The sequence below is a fragment of the Fundulus heteroclitus genome, chromosome 19 (genome assembly GCF_011125445.2).
Source record: "Fundulus heteroclitus isolate FHET01 chromosome 19, MU-UCD_Fhet_4.1, whole genome shotgun sequence".
Lineage (NCBI taxonomy): Eukaryota > Metazoa > Chordata > Actinopteri > Cyprinodontiformes > Fundulidae > Fundulus > Fundulus heteroclitus.
The window spans coordinates 14,596,675-14,616,817 of NC_046379.1; the positions used below are offsets into that span (position 1 = coordinate 14,596,675).

The window sequence follows — 20,143 nt, forward strand, 5'->3', positions numbered from 1 at the left end:
ATGGACAGGTTTTTTGGGTTTTTGTTTTGTAATAGACTGATTACATGTATGGATTGCAATTGCAAAATCAGGTTTCTCTTCCTGTTTTTTTTTTTTTTTTTTTTTAAGGCCAAAAAGTGAGCATCTTAATAAAAGTGGCTGGCAAATATATCGTATAATAAGATTTAACTAAGTTAGATAGATAGACTTTTATCACTACTATTCAAAATGAAAATTTCAGCTATCTTGGATATGGTTCACTCTGTCCAAAGTAAAAATTCTTTTATCTCAAATTATAGTGTTTCTGGGACAAACAATGGCACAGTATGTTCTTTCCTTAAAAGTATGTACAATGCAGATATATGAAATAATAAGGAAACTAGCCATCTCAATCTTGTTTGTAGTCGTAAATTTTAAGTGAAAATAAAATATTCTAAATACACCTGAAACCATTTTCGTTGACTACAAAAAAATTCAAATATATTAACAACGTTATAAATGATGGCTTGTTAAAATGGTATTTTAGACAACAGTGATTGAAATCCCAAATATCCACAGGCATCTTGAACAGCAGTTATCCAATTTCTGTAATTAAAAAATATTCACTTTAGTATAACAAAGAGTTTCTGATATATTTCAAATATCCACAAAATTCATTCAGATAGGTGCCTTATAAAAGTCATGCCCTTTGAACCTTTTCACTTTTAAGTCCATAAACTTGTCTTTACGTTATTGGGATTTTAGGTGATAGACCGACAAAGTGGTAAATAAATACAAAATGCAGGGAAAATCGTATATGGTTTTCAGTTTTTTTACATATAATCCAACTTTGCCTGCAAGCTAAATTCTCGTGGTATATATGCGTTCACATACATGAGAATCCATCTTGTCTCCGCTCCTGTCTCAACTGTTCGGGCACGAAACTAAACTGTTTGGACCAATCACTTTGCAGTATTTTGGTTTAAGGAGGGACATACAGCTGTGACTAAAGCAAGAGCCGCTGAGCCCACAGCCGTACCAAAATAAACATGGCAGCGAAGGAGGGCGCACACGTGGCTGCTGCTATCAAATCTGTTTGGTCAAATTCCACGATTTCTCCTTTGAAAGAACATCAAAAAGTGCCTTGACCAGCGTAAAAAAATTGCTGTGGTTTCTCTTACAACATTTTCAACTGATACCGTGATTGGCTAAAACCGACCTTGGGTAGGCGGGCACTAGGTGTCACTTCGCCCAATCAGCTCGGAAACTTCTGCTCAATGTCCCTCCTTTCCTCAAATGGATTTGATGGTAGTAGTTCCAGATTGATAATGTGCAGAACATGGAGTGCTACACATGATAAACCTGGCTAGCCAAGTTACAAATAAGAAAGTTGACTCTTAGATTTGCACTGAGCATCTGACTCAGTGGTTTGTAGAACCACAATCAGATTCTCCAGCCTGAGCTGTGGATCTCTGCAGCTCCTCCAGAGTTACCATGAGCTTCTTGGCTGCTGCTCTGACTAGTGCTCTCTTTGCCTGCATTGTCACATTTGGTGGACTGGCAACGCTTAATAGGTTTGCCAGTGTGTCAAACTTCCATTTGGAGTGAAGGATGGAACAGTACTCCATACGATGTTCATATTTTGAGATATTGTTTAATGACCTCCTCCTGCTTTAAACATCTCCACAAATTTATCCATGGCCTGTCTCCTCTGTATCATAGTCTTCATGATGCTGTTTAGTCCCTTATCTTAATGCAGGGTCTACTGACCAGTTAGTTGACTTTTGGAGCAGTGTGTCAAACTATTTATTTACTTGTATCAATGTGAAGGGGGCTGACCACAAATGCATGCCACACTTTTCAGATCTTTAAACCACAAATCCTTTTCCATTCACCTTACAGCTGCACTAGTATTTTGAATATACATTTCATGTTAAATCCAAAGACATAAAATACATTGAGTTTTCAACCTGACAGAATGTGAAAGAACAATAGGTATGATTCTACTATTAGCTACCCCGTGGACTTGAATGTAAGACGTAGGTTTAAAGAAGAAAGATGTGTGCCATATCTGAAATGCTTATTGTGGGAAAGATTGTTTTTAATTAGAAGGAACTGAGGTCTTCATCTATCTTTTAAATTCTAAAACTGTTAAATGTATGAGGGCAAAATATCTCAAACATAAATTACTACATTTTTAATAATCAACGTAAGAATGGGCTTGTTCTGGATAAACACATCCATTCTTGAAAGCGGTTGTTCATTTTAAAACAGTGTGTCAAATCAGGAATGTGGTCGTGTTTTATGTCATTACGGCCTGCCGTATTGTTCCCGTACAAATTATTATTATTATTATTTATTTTTAAATTAGACCCTTTTTACAAAATAAATAAAAGTAGTCCTGTACGTGTGTAATGACAAATTTAAAATGTTCTCTTTGGCGTTAGTTTGCCTTTAATTAAGACAGTTTACGATATATTTTGTTGCAGTGTTCCTTTGAACACACTCTACTTAGAAAACTAATATACGACATTTAATACATTGTTGTAAAGCAATTCGGGTCGTGTGGATTTTACTTCTAGGTCACAGTTAAATTGAAATAACGGAAAAGGCCCGCACATGCGCACTGGCTAGATTCCCCCCTAGCGGAGGCGCCATTGCTTCACACAGACTGTAGTTCAAGTTTTTCTCTCCACACATGGAAACTCACTTATGCGGAGATAATAAAAGGACTCCAATCCCCAGCGAGGACTGCTGCTCTCCCTCTACTTCTTTCTTTTTCTTTTTTTTTAATAGTCGTCAAACAGAGGGGGGGAGTAGTCACAGCTGGAAGGATAATGAGATGCGCATGAATTTACACTCTGGAATAAGAGGTTAGATAAACTAAATGGACCGCGCACGGTTCGTCTCGGCGAGCCTGAATGACGAACTTCGGCGGGTGTTCATTAGTTGTAGAGCGACGACGCTGCGTCTTTTTTGCGTGTGACGTCCAACAAAAAAAAAAAAGAAAAAAAAAAAAAAAAAAGAAGGAAAGGACCCAAACTTCAGGCTTCGCCTTCTCTCAGTGGATGGAGTTGAAAAGTTTCATCTTCAGTTGTCTCGCAATGGAAAGACGGGCGCCGTTCGCTGGAAGTGGAGGTAAAGTGTCACTTTCTTCGACGGGTTCGGGGCTGGAGCTGCTTTCCCAGCGTAGAGGGGGGGGGGCTTCCGGGGCAACAAAGGGGCTCAGAAAGAGACGGTTTTTGGCGGTTTGTGTAACTTGTTTTGCTGGCGTCCTCCGCTCCGGTTTGGGCTCTGCCAGCGAGCCGACCGAAAGTGGGAGGGAGGGAGGTTAAGGAAAGGGGGGTTTTTACAGATGTTCTGGAGCTTCTCGTCCAGATGTTTGCGCGGTTGCAAGCGGTGGAAACGTCAACATGAACTCTCTCCGCCGGGGGCTTCTGCTGTTCGTACGGAGCTGTAAAAGGAATGAAGGCAGAAACTGAAAGATACACACGACCGACGACAAAAGTATCAACAAAGTGATAATAATGGACATTTTACAGAGCGGACCCGGGCAGCGCCGAGTTTTGTTTTGCACAGACTTAAAGCAAGCAGCGAAAGTTTCATTATGCTGCATAGAAATTAAAGTAAACAGCAAATGATAACGGTAAACAGGGGTGTTGGATGGGGTGGGCTGTCAACATGTGTCGCGCCTACCCAAAATAATAATAAACTGCTTTTATGTGGATTTATCTGCCCATTACACTGACAGAAATCGATAAAAATAATAATAATAATGAGAAATACATTATGTTGACTGTATTTTCTCTTTAAGCTATTAAAAAACAGCATTCCCTGAACACGTATATAGAACAGGCGGAGGCAGCGTCCTGAACCTAACGTTGTGCGCAAACTGGGGCAAAACGTGGTGAGTCACAGAAGTTTATAAGAAACACACCGTGTTTTATCATTAGAACAAAAAATAATAATTAAAAAATATATATATATATTAATGCTGTTTTCTTTTCAACGTCTGTAAGGATACATAGGTGCACCCGATAGTCTGCCATTACCGGTGATTTGATTTATTTATTTATTTGCGCAGAAAAAGTAGGGTGGTGGTGTTGAAAATAAAAGTTCAAGAGCAATACTATCCAAAGTAAATTAAATGTTGGCAATGTTTTGGGGGAATCTTAAACCCTTCCCATCCTTTTGTTGTTCTGTTTCCCCCCATAATAAGTGTTCATATCTATTGCATTGTGTATCCTTATCAGGTTTAAACCATTTTTTTCCCAAAAACTGAATCCAAAAACTTAACCGATGCCTTGGATTTTTTTTAATTTTTCTATTTAATTTTTTTTTCTCCCCACTCTTAATTTTAGGAGAATATCATTACATCTACAATATTTCTGGGTATAAATATCATGCTCTGTTGAGCCATAGAGTTGCACTACCTTACATAACTGCGTGTTTGATAATACGTATGTTTTGATTTTACATTGAGTCTTCTGTGTGTAGGGCTCCTAATGCGTGTGCAGTGCCAGATGCAGAGCCAGTAAGACCTTGAGGATTAAAACAAACAAAAACAACAATGCCGTATCAGCGCCTTTTATCTATATCGCAGTAAATGGTGAAGAATATAATGGTACAGATGCAGTTTTCTTTGGTTAGTTTTCACAAATACAGGCTTCAGTACAAACTGTGTTTTAAAGGATCTAATCGGTGTAAAATAGTACAGTCTAGGTGTGACTGGTCCATATTTTGTGGTGTTTATGCCGAAACAACCTTGAAAACACTGAATTTTTGTGTTTTTTTTTAATAGATTAAACTTTTCATTTGTTTCAAAGTGTTTTTTAAAGAACCTCTGTTCAGTGTTTGATTGTCCATTTCATGTTCCGTCAGGGTATTTTAGGCTTTCAACTACACATGATCAAACCCAGTCCAGACTCTTGAAACAAACCATAGATACAACCTTTTATTGTAACCAACCTGGCTCTATGTGAAAAAGCAATTAAGTTACACTTAAATCCAATTATTACCTGTGCATCAAGCTTTCGCTGTAACTAGCATTAGTCTTTAGTGCCTCTGTGGAGGAATTTTGGCCCATTCTCCTTTGCAGAACTGTTTTAATTCATCCACATTAGAGGGTTTCCGAGCATTTAAAGCGTCACTAAGGTCACATTTACAACACATCAATAGGATTTAAAGCCAGAATTTGCTTTTTCCAGATTCAACAGCCCACTTCGTGTTGCCAGTCAGACAGGTTATATTTGACCGCTTCTTTGATTCTGCAACTCAGACTGTAATCAGGCCAAGACTGACCCAAAAAACACGTTATAACAGCTGCTTCACGATTAAACAAGGCAAATTTGAACATTTTCACATAGATCTGGGTTGATTTGTAAAGCTTTTCTTGAATAAAACAATAATAATGCCTGCTACTGAATCGATGTCTGGTTGATAACTAGTTTTATGATTATTTTGTAGAATGAATGATGTAGAGGATTCTCCAAGTTGTGTCCCATTTCGTTCAAGGGGGCGGGGGGGGGGGGGGGGGGTAATTCTTAAACCACTAGGTGAATTAAATGCCAAGCTACGGGGGGAAGGGGGTCGTAGGGATAACCCTAGGAAATGGGGTTTAGCCTCAAGGCTAGGAACAAAATGTAAACAGCGAGAGGCGATTCATTCACGGCCCCGCTCTGCTTGCCATAATAACGTTGTGTGTCTTTGTGTGTGTGTGTGTGTGTGTGTGTGTGTGTGTTTGTGAGAACAGGCTTCCTGTGGTCAGAGTGGATTACCGACTTTAGCAAAAAGAAGGCGCAAAACTCCAGGATATGAAGTTTGTCGCAGAAGTCTGCGGACCGTTCAGAGACTTTTCCCTCCGTCACCTGGCCCGTCTCTCGAGTGATGAATGCGTTTTCCGAGCTCAGGTGGGTGGGCAGCATCCTGTCATCATCGCTTCTGTGAGTCAGCGACACCTAAAATTAAAAATACACGCTGCTGACTCCTTACTACTGATGAGGAGCACACGTTTCCCACGCAACAAGTCCATCCACAGGGACGCAGCTGCGCTTCTCTCTGCCGGCCGTCGCTGACTCCCTCCCACCCCACCCCCCCACACCCCCTCACCGTTCAGCGTTTTCTAACGTCGCAACTGGAAGAAACCCAATGTCTGCCTCCTCTCCCCCATCTTTACCTCGAGCCTTTCTCCACTCGGTCCACCCGCACCACCCGCCCTCGCTGGGATCGCCCGGACAAATCTACCAGCGGCTCTCCAACGGCAGCCACAGCGCCCCCAGCCCCACCAACTCCCGCAGCTCCTTCCATGGGGTCTCCTTCCTGCTGCAGATCGGACTGACCCGGGAGACGGTCAACCTGGAGGCCTGCGACCTCTCGCTGTCCGCGGTCAGGGACCTGGTGTGCTCCATAGTCGATCAAAAGGTAACTTATGTCCTGAAATGTCTCTTTTTAAGTGTCGCTCCCGCTCTTTCCTTCTCTGAGCAATCATTCTCGGAAATTAAAGTTTGCCCTAAAAAAAAAAAAAGTGGTGCGCGCACCAGCAGCTAATCACTGGTGTTTGGAGCGCCAACATAATGAGGCCCTACTGTGTGTTTTTTGCCGTCTCCCACCACATTCGTCTGTTCAGGTCTTGTTTTTCCCAAGCCAGACATCTGTTTGAAAAATGAGTCAAGCACGGCAGAATCGCGCAGGACGGTTGCACCGGAGCTCCTCCAGCCACACGCGGCACGCCGTGCACGTGCCGGTTGTTTACGTCGTGGTGTCGTCTCACTTGACGTGAAACAAGAGTGCACAGACAGACACGGGCCCATGCAGCCCTCTTTGTTCTAGCTGGAATCCATTTTTTTTATTTTCCATGACGCTGGCGATGTTTTATAACGACATTGCTGAAGAGGGCTTCGTAACATGATTTGCCATTTCTTAAAATAACTGCAGCTCAAATGGGCACAAGTTACAAGAAAATGTTTTCCTGATATTGTCGAGTTTTGCCGAGATTCCCCCAGGAGGTTTTAATGATGATTTGTGTATTACGATTGGTTTTGTGTTTGTCCATGTGTGCCTAGAGTGTAAAATTAGTGGAGGATTAGGCACTTTTAAAAATTTGATTTGGAGAAATATCGTGAATTAGTTAATGCAGTGAGGTGTATAAAAGATCTACCCTCTACCTGAAGTAGAGATTTACCAGTCAGGTATCTTGCTTCCGATTTCTGATCACAGATATTATTTTTTAAAGCTCTGACCTGCCAATGCCGTTTCTCATTAGGTGCTGTAAATAAATTGAAAATTCAACCCGTGTAATAATATGTCTATAGTAAAGCAAAACCACAATTTCACATAAACATCCCTATTGTATACAGCCGTTTCTCTATATTACTAAAAACAATCTGTTTTATTTACTAAAAAGATTGATTATAGGTCACAATTTTCTTGCACAGCGGAAATGTAATGTACACCATCTCACAAGAAATTCAACCTTTTTCTTATTAGATAACAAAGGCGTTTCAGTCAGTATTTCAGAGGAAAAAGTGCTGACTTGTGGTTATGTGTTACATAGTTCAATTTTGATTGTATTTATTGTAGCTACAGGAGCCTTAAGCAGCTGTTTGTGATCCGTTATTTATTTTAGGAGTAGAAGCAGCAACACACCGTGTGAGTGAGACAGAACACAACTCTGCGTTTCACCGATTTGCTTATTTCCCTATTTCAAAGCACAAACAAAATTAATAAAAGGTTGACGTTTTAAATTCTTCAGCATCTAAGGCTCCTTCTGTTATTCACGCAGTATGATAGCAGTCACATTTAATAGTAGTATGAAGGGCCACCTAAAAAAAAGAAACCTGATTTCAGCAAAAAATCAGTGAACGTAGCCGTACATTCACTCTGAGCATGGCTAGCATTACTAACTGTAACCCTTACACGTATTCCCTGTAGATAAACAGGGTGCCTGTTTGTACTCAGAAGTCGAGTTCCTAGTCGGAAAACAACAAGAACGTCGTCTGATATTAGAATTGAGAGTCAGAAAGACCAAGATTACCGAGCAACCTCGAGTTCAATATCCAACATGGCTGCCGCCCGTGTAAAATGCAGCAAAAGTTGTAGGTATTAACTATCTATTAGCACTTGTGGCATTTTGTTGCTCATTAAACCCGTGGCACCCGTTGCACCATACACCTGTTACACATGTTATTTTAGTGTTAGAATAAAAAGGTGAGAAAGACATTCTTATCGGCTTGTGTTGTGGATCGTAGTTAGGACCTAAACAAACAGCAGATCCCACTGGTTTCCCAAAGTGCAGCTAAGAAAACTCTCACCTCTGTTCATTCAAAAATCTGAGTTCTGACACTATTGAACAAAGCCCTCGCCCCCACCATAAATAAGTATTAACTATGAGATTTCCACGAAACTGCCAACACATTCAAGCCTAGCAGGTTCCATGTCTAACAGAATATGACTCTTCAAAAGGATAAGATTTAGAAACTTTGCTGTAATACATTCAGTTTCCTGTTACCTGGAGGTCTAGTTGTCTGCTGTGGTAGCCTGTGTGAACAGGCAACTTGCTTCCATACCAGCTATTGTGCTTCCTCTGAGTCTCTTTTTAAATGATACACACCGATTATATTTAAAGTTTAATGTACACCGACGTTTTTCACTCTCTCTTTTGTTTTATTAAGTTAAATAGAAGGTAAACGTCATTTAAGTGATAGTTGATGTAAAATAGCTTAGACTTCTGTCTAAGCAGGTTGGTCCACTTCGCGTACTTTCTATGGAATATCATTTGTTTACATTTATTGTTCAAATATAATGCTGACTAAAACACATATTTGATAATCATATCTGACCTCATAGTGAGAATGGCTAACATTGTCTTCTTCCTATAGTATGAACTTCTACACCGAGGAGTGTTACTGTCAGTGTGAGATGGTATTCCTTATAGGTATTATCTAGTATTATTAATGTACCATCACAGGCTTTCACTGGTCAGAAAAATATTTTTAGAATCTGACCCGCTGATGAACCAACAGGGGGGATCAAGTGTGACATCGAGCAATTCTGGTCACCTGATGATTTTCTATTCTTTTTGTCTTCTAACGTTTTGAGCATGATATGTTAACTGAAACAAAAATCTGTATTTTCTCTTCTTTCTTATGCACTTCTTGTTACTGTGCACTATTTTATTTTTATATTTGTATCATGTTCGAATAAATAAAAATAAATAAAAAAAAATAAAAAAAAAATAAATAAATAACAAATATTAAATAACAGTTATTTTGCTTAACCTAACTTACAATTTGAATTATAACAAACCAGAAGCTTGACTTCTATCCACTGACCAGTTCTTAACTTATTTCTGGTGCTGAAAACGTTTCACTCAGCTGTTATTGTTTTTGCATGAATATTTCCTTGTTGCATGGGATTAATAGAGAGCGAAAGCCTGGTAAATTAATGAAATAGCTCAGGAGTGCATCAGCTTTGCCTTTTTTTGGCCTCCTGATTAATGTTGATTACTCTCTTTGGGCTGCAATTATCATTGATTGAATAAAGACGAGCCTGATTAAAAAGAAAAAAAAAGCCATTTCATCAGCAGCTGGAATCTGCAGATTTGGACAGGACGGAGCAATGCTGGTGTTTGAGACGATGGTGGTTTAAAATGAAGAAGGATGACACGAGGGGCTGGCTTAAACAGCAGGAGGACGTGGAATTAGCCATCTGTACTGAGTTTGCGTCCTTTGCCTCCAATGTTTTCTGAGTTGACATTCCAGAGGAGCTTGGTAATGTTGTTGTTCTTTACGAGGTCTGCTGATTCTCACTAGCTAGTTATGAGCAGTTCTGGTCCGCAGAGCAGAAAATCTCATCACCGCGGACATTTAGAAGCATTCTGTAACATGTTGGAGTTGTTGCAAGAAAGCAGTAATGGGAAAAGGTTAGGAAATATGCTGCTTTTAAGACGGGGCTTTAAGGAAAACAAGTGCACCGTCCTCCCAAGGAGCTCATCTGCCAAGTTGAAATCCAGATTACATTTTTTTCTGGTGTTCTTTTGTATCTCAGAAGATTGTATCTAGTCGGATGTGGTGGGAAAATATCTCACTTCTTCTCCACATTGGAGCAGAACATATCCAGCCTGCTCAGTCGCTTTTGTTGTAAGGTCTGTCTGCCAATGGTAGTGTGCTGCTTCAACTATTTCATGACACCTAGCCAAATGGCTTTGAGATCAACGGAAAATATGACTGTTTCCTCGTGTGCTTTCAGTTTATTACTGCCTCGCTCCATGTTTAAAAAAAAAAAAAAAATGCATGACAGTGGGGAAGTTTTTGCACGGTCCAGGTATTTGTGCCAATTTTTCCAGCTGGGGGATCTCTTACCCTAGCTCGATTGTCCGTTGCTGGATGTCCCATGGTGTCTCTAGTCAGCAGAACCTCAGGTGTCTGTCAGCGAAGTCGAGACAGGAAAACCATTTTGGACTTCATCTGGTAATATCTGCACTGGGATAGAAAGATGGATGCAAGTGTGCTTCCCTCCCGTGGTGCTGTTTCCTCCGCCGGGACTTGGCCTGCTGCACCGAGTGACTCACCGCTCAGTCACGCAACAAACAGGGATGCTCGGTCCAACTTGAATCTCCGCAGTATGGTGTCAAGCTTTCTGCTGTGTCATCTTTTGTGAACGTTCAGCGTCAATTTCAGTCGCCTCGCATTGGTTTATGGATTCCAAGTTGCAAAAACTGAAGTCTCGCTGCTGTTGTCCGACTTTCCTCCTTCACACAGCGAGCAACCTTTTACTTTTAGACCAGCAAAAAGTGGAACGAAAAGGACAAATGGTTTTGTTTTTTAAAAAAAAGCATTTATTTAGCTACCCATTAGGTCACCTAATTAATAAATACTGATATCCTGTAAAGACTTCTCAGGTCTGTTGGAGAACAATAGTGGACAGAAAAGCATCATGAAGATGGAGGAACTCAGCAGAGGTAAAAGCTTTGGAGACGTTTAAGCTTGGTTGGGTTATAAAATATTATCCCAAACTTTCAACATGCCATGGAGCTCTGTCCGACCTATAGTTTAAGACTATAGGGAACAGTTGTCAAACTCAAGGCCCGCTGGCTGAATCCGGCCCGTCAAGGTAAATTATCCGGCCCTCAAGAGCCAAAAAAAAAGGCATATCATGTCATAAAGTAGAGGCATATATCCTTCACTAATAATAGTGTATAAAGTGGCTAAAACTGTGCCTCCTGTAAGTGTAACTCACCCCAATATCAACTTTTTTTTTGCAGATAAACCGTAGAAACTGGGCCTAGGGGTGCTACTTTTATGTTACTGTGCATTTTTTATACTCTTATGTGAACTGGAATGAAATTATGAAAAGTATTGTCTCTACACATGCAACCGGCATAACTTCAGGACGCCACAGTGGCCCCATATATGAAATGAGTTTGACACCCTTGCTATAGGGTGTGGCAGAACTGCGAACCAACAGAGACATGGCTGTCCACCTAAACAGACAGAGCCCCCCCCTCCTCACAGGTAGGTCAGCTGGTCAGAGATGATGGGAATATGGCTGGAGCTAAGCACAGGGCAGATTCTAGATGAAAATGTTTTCAGATTTCCACCTTAGAAATACAGCAATAAAGTTTTTGGCTTTAACATGGCATAGTGAACAAGTTAAAGGGGACTGGATAGTTTTACCAACTACTGGAGTTTGAAACTCATGAGGAAATGTAAAATTAACTTCTGAATTTTACAGTCTGATGGCATTAGAAGGGGAGAAGTTTCAATTATTTTGGAATATCCACAACTTAACGTTCAAATACTGCCTTAGAACTTTGTTCTTAATGAGGTTGTTTTTATATTGGAGCACGACTTTTACTGGCATCCTTCATGTGTGTTTGAGACTGGGGTGCTGCTGTTACCTACAGAGACTCTAAAGACAAGCTTTGGTTACTTTGTGCAGAAGAAAGTGTGAGCAGTACACTCCTCTGAGCACACCTCCATGAAGCCAGGCTGCTAGTAACACATCTGTCCACTGTTGTCTTCATTTTCAGACCAGTGCATGTGTATAACCAAAATAACAGACGTAGTTTTTTTTCTTCTTCTTCTATTTATGTAAGCGGAGTTTTGTTGGCTGAAGCTGTGCTCAAATTAACTCAAGGTTTTATTAGAGCGTTGTTTATAGGGCTTTTAAAGTGGTTGCATTTGAAATTCGGTCTTAATGGGACGGGTTGCACTTCAGACGTGTGTTGCTTTCTGACAACCGAAATGTAGGTGAACAAGTACACAATAAAAACGGTGTCATCTACCAAGCTTTAAAAAAATTTTTTTTTGTGAGAAGAGGGTTTCTTATCAAAAATCAACGAATATGAGCTAGCTTAGCCTGGAGTTGTGAACAATAAACATGCGTTATTTCCTTTTTAATCTGTATGAGCTGAATTTAGAAGTAGTGCCGGTAAAAGGTGAATTAGTACAAACGTTTACTAATGTAGGCATCAGCAGTATAAGATTTTCATGATATGACAATTTTCACTAAAAATACCAGGGGTTCACTTTGTTTACACATACATTTTCAATCTGAATCGCGTAACATGTCCTAATTGGTTTATTCAAAACAGAAGCAACAGTTTTACCCACTTCTGCAGAAAAAATCTGACATTTTCATTATCAGAGATGCACTCGATCAGACTTTTGTTTGATGCGATTACGCTTTCAGACCTTTCTTTAAGGACTAAATCAAATACAAGAGAAAACACGTGCACCATATTCTTTGCTGGAGGTGGTTTTGATTCCAACAGTAAAGAAGGAATGAATAAATTGTAATTTATACTTAGGTATACACCCATATTCATTTATCTGATGTTCATGGAAAAAAGTGCATTTAAATACACAATGTTGATTGATGTTTATACAGATTAAAAAGATCAGAGATCTTAATTTTGATGCTTTAAAGAACAGGGGGCAAAAAAAAAAAAAAAAAACATCTGATTTCTTTGAGTATTTGACCAACCCATCAATGATCAGAGATGATTATCTGATAATCGTCCAATTCTGATCTCTAGCTAATTGATGGCTGCATCTTTTATAGTTTATGTATTATTTTGATGCACAGGCCTAAAGAACAATATAGAACAAACCACTAAATATTAGTAGTATTAAAAAAAACACGACTTTAGTGTGGAAAATCGCACCTTTATGATGTTCTTCTCTTTAAGGGTGGTATAACAAGCTCATATTAGCTGATTAATTTGTTGGGCTATCTGCTTGGGTAGCCAACCTGCAGTTGGCCACTTCACAGACATGTGGTTTATAAAAACAGCATGATCTTAATCAGATTGATGCGTGCAACTTTAGTTCACTTTGGACCCTTTTTCTGGCCTCTCATTAGAATGACTTTAAACTGGAGGAATGGGATGACGTAAAATGTACGCAGTTCTAAACCTTGACGTTTTAAAATCTCGGTATATCTAGATATTTGTCCATGTCAACTGTAATATGAAGATGTTGAAATAATCCTTTCTGTTTCTTAATCAAATCAAAGACTGAACTCTCTCTCTGACTAAGTGTTACAATCTGAGCTTCCACGCACAATGTGTGAAAGGTTTGGTGGATACACATGTGCGACAGCATATGGTACCCCTTTGTTTTCGCTTTTGCACATTGTCGAGATCTAATAGATCTAATAGAACTAGGGCCCAGCCTTAAATAGAACCTCCTTTGGCTGGAAATCAGGCATCTAGAAGGTAGATAAGACCAGACTTGATCTTCTTGTGTTCCTGTTCCTGTACAGTCTTGAAAAGTTTCGAGTTTGATTTTATGATTTTTTTCCATCTTCTATAAGACAAATATCTTCAAATACAGTGGTCCAATGTGAATTTATATTAAATGTATGCTAAATTCACATGCGTTTTCTTTGATTTGCCACACAACATGTTGATTTAAAAAAAAAATATCCTTTATTATTTTGGTTTTTCATAGCGGCCGAAGTAGGCCTGGGCTGCTGAAGCTGGACCTGTGTGTAGGATTCGGGGAACGCTGTTGGTCAGATCTTTGCTTTGAGACATTTCTGCTGCTCCACAGCAACTATTAGAATATTTGAACTATATTTTGGTATAAAGCAGCGTAGATCACAAACAAGGTGATGTTCCAAAAGGGAATCAGAAAGTAGAGTGAACTAGTTGTTTTTGCTGGATATTCACTCCTTTTACCAAGTGGAGGGCAGTTTCTGCAGTGGTGCGGGTATCGTAATAATCTGCAGTCACATTCTTTTGGTATCATCTTAAATCTTGTGACCGTAGCTCAAGGACAAATAGTTGGTTTCTTCCTGACGTGGGTGCTTTGCTTTCCTTAAACATTGGTGTGTGTTTTTTTTCTTTTATCTTTTAAGTTATTTTCTTCTTCTCTTTTTTTTTTGTCCTGCCTAAAGTTTCAAGCAAAAAACGTCTAAAGAAGCTACGCGAGATGTGAAATCATCATATTGGAAATACACACACCACACAGATGAATTCAGTATACCACTCAAAGCGGTTTGCCAGCTATAAAACCTCCAGATGTTTGCATGTGTTTGCAAGGTTGACGTTTCATGTCTCTCCTCGACTCCTTCGCCGTGAATCCGTCTCATTGTCGGACAGGGAGTCATGCAGCCTGTCATAATAGCAGTGCATTGTATAGATTTTGTGCGGCTCATTCCCCTCCCTGTGAGCGGCTCAGCCACATGACTTGGCCAGATTCCTCTGAATAGATTTCCTTTCTCTGTTCTCTGAGTGGATCTAAAGCGCTGCTTTTGATAGCAGGGCTTTTGAACGTAACGACTAGTTCTAGCGGGCTATGGTCAACCTTAGCACGGCCCAACCAGGTCTAATAGGTTCACAACTCCGGAGGCAAGCCAGGCTCCCTGCAGGCCGTGAGAAAGGACGAAGGCCGCCTGCCATTGGGTGGTGGAACAGATCTAATCCAAGACGGCCTTTTCACATCCCAACTCTGAGCCGGTAGCTCACTGGGCTCGGACTTCTCCGTCTGGTGTTTTTTTCCTTTTTTTTGGGGGGGGGGGGGGGTCTTGATGAATGGCACGAGATAAACATCCATAGCTTCCACTTGTCGAGCGCTTCCTGTTTGGTGTCGCCCAACTCCCCTCGTGTAGCCAGCAAGGGAGCAGTTGCAGGACAAAAGTTCACGACTCTCTGAGAATGACTCCCAGCGAGCCAGCTGGTCAGCCTGCACCGCCAGCCAGATCCAGAGCATTCCATCTTCACCCAGGCATACTTGGAGGATGATGCGATGCTGCTGCTGCTGCTGCTGCTGCTGCTGCTGTTTATGGGTGGGATCAGTCTGTTAGAACACTGAAACGTTTCTGTCAAACACTTGCTGGATACCTTTTGAAAGATGAATTTTGCATTCGTCAATGTTTTACAGGACTTTTATTTGCTGTAAATGCAGAATTTAATCCAAGGTGTCGGTTCAGTTTTGCGTTTGAGGAGAAAACACCGTACTGAGGTTATTCTCCGTATTTTAAAGTGAGTAGATGTTCGGGTTTTTCCTGCTGCGTTAGTTTCGTGATGTTGCCGCAGTTGCAGTACAGCTGGAAGGGCTGTGAAAGGCAGCTGCCTCAGCCACAGGTTCCCCGCTGGTTTTGTCATTGCTGTTAACTCCCAGGCTCTGGTTGAGGTCTGCGCAGCTGCCTCTGTAATTACCGAGACAAAGGCCTTTTTGAGTCAGAAACGGGTTGGAGAACATAAGGAAATGGATTGCTTTAGATACTTAAAAAAAAAAACGTATCACTTGGAAAATGCTATGCAATATCAGTCCTGGATACTATTTGTTGCATCCTTTTGTGTCCAGTACCTTTGCAAGGTTTAACAAATAAAACAGAAGGGAAGGTTTGCTCAACGGCACTTTTAGTTGACATATTTTGGTGGTAAGCAGTCTGTGGAAAAAAACTATAAGAGGCAGTAGGTTGGATGTTCCCATGGTTAACAAAGCCCTGTTAAAATGCCAGGGTTTTGTGATGTAAACACAATAAGACCAAGATAAAACATTTCAGAACTGGTTCCACTTTAATGTGGCTGCTAACCTATGCAACTGAATGGTGAGACGAGTTGAAATGTGAAAAAATGTGAAAAAAAAAGAATAATGTGGTTGGATTGCGGCGCACAGCCTTACTGAGTTACATCACCCGTTGATTTTTATCACTGCACTCCACATTTCTGGGTTGGTCTCCATCAGTGTGACACATCTTGACTGAGTAATATTTGGCAACTCGTCTTTGCAATCAGGCTCCAAATCTGTCAGGTTTAGATTAGGCCACGGATTTTCAACCAGATATGAAATATTTATTTTCTTCTGGTCAAGCCATTCTCTAGTTGAAATACGTGTACGCTTGAGGTCTTTGCGCTAAAAGATCGAGTTCCTCTTCATCTTCACCTCTCTAAGAGAAGCCTGGAAATTTCAGGCGTCATTAATAAAAGTATTTATCATTTCCTCCACATTGGCTCCGGGCCCCAGCTGACGCAGAAGAAAATCATGACGCTGCCACCACCTTGCTTAACTCTGGGTATTGTTTTTGCATCAGACTTACCTTTCACAATTATGACACCATAGCTCGACGTTGGTTTCATCACCTCTAACACGTTTTCCCCGAAGACTTGAAATGTGTTTTTCAAAACTTTAGTCGGGCTCAGGTCTTTTTCTTTGTAAGAGAAGGATTCTGTCCTGCCACGGTGCCCCGTAGCCCAGATACCTGAACAATACAAGAGATTGTTGGCACATGCACTACACAGTCCTACACACTTGTCAGGAATCCCTGCAGCTCCTTTGAGGCCTCTCGGTAGCCTCCCCGACCAGCTTTTTTCTCACCTTTTCAAAAATGTTGGAGGGCTGTCATGTTCTAATGCCAATGTTGTGCCATGAGTACAGTATCTAATGCCCTGGAAATTCTTTGGTAACTTCTGCTGACTGATACCTTTTGTCAACATCCCTCACAGCAAAAGGCCTGGTCCGTAGGGAGCCTTTTAAGATTCTGAGACAAATCCCCACAAAAAGTCTTATAGAACAGCTGAACTTCATTTGAAGTTAATCAGAGGCACTCTAAGTAAAAGGATGTCCGTGCTGACTCCTATTTAACATGACTGAATGTGCTGATTTATTCTGAACACAGCTATATTTCCTGTTGAAAGATGACAAAGCCACATCATTATAGTTCAGCTTTCTGCCTCTTAATAGATCAGCTTGTCATTTAACAGAGTGGTACAGTTTACGTGTCACATAATGAAGAAGTTCTGAAATGATTTATTTTGGCCCTAATTTCCTTACATCACAAAGGGCTAGCAGTTTAATAGAGGTATGTAGACCTTTTATATCGCCTGTAAATGAGAGGAGAAGGCAGCTGATCAAACATTTAGAGGCCCGCACTTCACTGCGGCCAGCTTCGACTGAAACACAGAAAATAAATCACCGTCCGCCTCCCTTGCTCTTTTTACCGCCAACACGAGCATCATCCTTTGGAGCTGGTGAGTGTAATTCACCCCAGAAGACGTCCCGGCAGCGGCGGCGTAGAACTTTATGTATGATATGCAGCCAGAACCTTCCTGGAAAGTTCATTCGGCCTCTTGTCAACAACAAAACCAGTCACCAGTGAATCAAAACAACTGGTATTGGTTTTAAAAGGCATGGTAATTGCCCTTTTTATACATAGGTTTGCAGTGTTTATTTTCAGGCTTACTGATGTATGTATTCCAAAACCATTGAAGCTGACTAAATCTGTATCACAATGGGGATTGATGCACACGCACAACCTAAAGCCGTCTTGCACGAGGAGTCCATCAATTTTCCTGGTCTTTGAGTAATTTGTGGAAAACGGGGGAAGAAAGAAGCAAAAAAGGGGAGGGGGGGGGGTGTATCTCTGAAGTTAAGCGAGCTAAGTAATTTCTACCATCTGCAGTGCACATTGCTGCCGCCTTGCTCCCCTTTAAATGTAAAGTGGCAAGGCAGAACACGAGGCCTGGCCGCAAGAGTCGGGGAATGACAGAGTGGAGACGTTTGGATCGCTCCGGAGAAAGGGGCTGGGGCGGCCCTCTTTGTGGAGGGGGTGGATTTTTTATTTTATTTTATTCATGCCAAAACCATCAGAAGAAAGCTAGTTCTACCACTAAACGTGGCTTGTAGTTTGCACGAATGGCCTCCACCGCACTTGACTTCTGCCAGTTGCAAGTTTATAATCTTGCCCCACTCCAATCTGAGCTAATGCTATCTGAAATAGCTTTCATTTGAGTTATATGGAGGTGGCGGGGAGCGGGGGAACATTACAGCCATGTGATACGTGGGACTCCCAGCGATTTAGCTCTTGTTAAGGCCGAGCTCGTGTTATCTGGGATTGCTTCCACCGCTGGGTGTTGATAAATTTGTAACCTTGGGCTACCATGGTTCACTGAAAAAGGATTTCACTTTTCCCTTATTATTTTACTTATTAACAATCGACTTGCACTGGCTTCCGTCTTTTAATGCGCCTAAGCAACTTCAAGCATGACAAATGCTGAGCGAAAGCGGTCAGACTGGCATTATTGGCACAAACCTTACCCTCTTCAGCATAATGCATCCTTGTTCTGTGTAATCTGTTAATCTTTGATGACTAGAGGAGATCTTTGGAACAGAAGATTACACATTCGAGATCTGCTAACGCGCTAAAATGCTTTCCCAGTGACCAGCAGCCAAATTCACGTGACATTGCATTGTTACCGCTCAGCCATATCAGCAAGGCACTATTGATCTCTGCAGCATTGAGCAGGTTGCAGAATGTCTTATTCTGCGCTGTTTTCTCAGCACTGTTTGCTTTTCCTGTCTCTCAGTGCAGAGAGTGATCTGTCAAACTGATAGGAAGGTGGCAGAGGAAGCGAAATTACATGTTGGCGCAGCAAGAAGGTCTTTGAGCTTTTGAGGGTAAGGGGCCTGCAGAAAGTTTAACTAGCAGCGCTAATTCTAATGCATTAAAACTGAAGATTAGAAATTGTACTGCTGTTTAACTTTTGTTTGCATTTTAAACCAGCAGCTCAGCATGGCTCCCTCTGTCACTGTGTCTCTTTATTCAGCCACATTGGCTGGTTAGCTGCCCTCAGAGCCGCTCCCTGTTTCCATATTTCCTCCGCTCCCGCTCCCCAATCAGCTGTGGTCGGCAGAGCGACACAGCCTGTTCGAGTCTGTGTGAAATGGCTTTTCTGCGTGCTGCCCCTGCCATTATTCTTGTCCGTGCGTATAAACATTTAGAGAAATTGCCTGCTTGGGCTTGTGTTTTAAAAGGAGGTGTCAGCTTGAATGTTGAAATGTGGCCGTTCTGCTTGTTTATGAGTTTGCACAAACTGTGTTTTGTGAAATTATTAAGTCCACAAAAGGACTTAGAAACCAAGCGACTTGTTTCTAATGGCTTTCTGAAACCGACTTCACAGTGTTTTTAGATGTGTTTTTTTTTTTTGTTGAGCAACTGCCGGCTGCTCCTACATCCTGCTATTACCACACACCTTCTGACCTCCACCAGAACAAGAGAAAGTGCAGACGCCATCAATCTTGCAAAAATCGCCCCCAGGTTCATCTGTTTATTTGCCCCATTTGGAGCTGGTGGCTTTTTTTTTTTGCTGGACCAGATAGTGCAAATGGAGCAAGTAGTGCAGTAGACAGCCTTATAATAATATTCATACCCTTTAAACGTTTTCAGATTTTGTCACATCACTTTAAAACATCTGATTGACCAACAAAAAGTAGTGCCTAACCGTGAAGTGGATGGAAAAAGGATGGTTTTCAATAGAAAAAATAACATTTAAATTTCAAAAGGGTTGCTGGCATTTGCAATCAGACTTCTTTATTCCAATAACCTTTAATGAAATCCAGCGCTGCCAACTGCCTTTCAGAAGCCACCTAAATAGTAAATTGCATCCATTTGTGTGTAATTTAATCTCATTATAAATCCAGCTGTCAGGAAGCGGTGAAGGTCTCAGAGGTTTGTTATAGGACATTATTGAAGAAACAGCACCACAAAGACCGAGGAACACAGCACATGGGTCAGGGATTAGATTATGGAGAAGTTTAAAGCTTTGAAACTATCGCAGAGCATTTCTCAATTTATCAAGGGGAGCATTAATCATGGAAATCTTTGAGGAGCTTCAGGTATCCGCATTTCAGGTGGGATGACCTATCTACAGGATGACTATTAGTCAGGCACTAATCTG

The 20,143-nt window shown here is 41.1% G+C and overlaps 1 protein-coding gene across 1 annotated transcript in view; it reads left to right on the forward strand.

Moving 5' to 3' along the window:
* Positions 1-2,629: 2,629 nt before the first annotated feature.
* prkd3 (protein kinase D3) overlaps positions 2,630-20,143 on the forward strand; it is a 60,235-nt gene continuing 42,721 nt past the window's right edge. The window contains exons 1-2 of the mRNA XM_012862084.3: positions 2,630-3,096; positions 5,711-6,378. Coding sequence (XP_012717538.1) covers positions 6,106-6,378 — 273 coding nt within the window. The 5' untranslated portion in view covers positions 2,630-3,096; positions 5,711-6,105. The remainder of the gene's footprint in view (positions 3,097-5,710; positions 6,379-20,143) is intronic.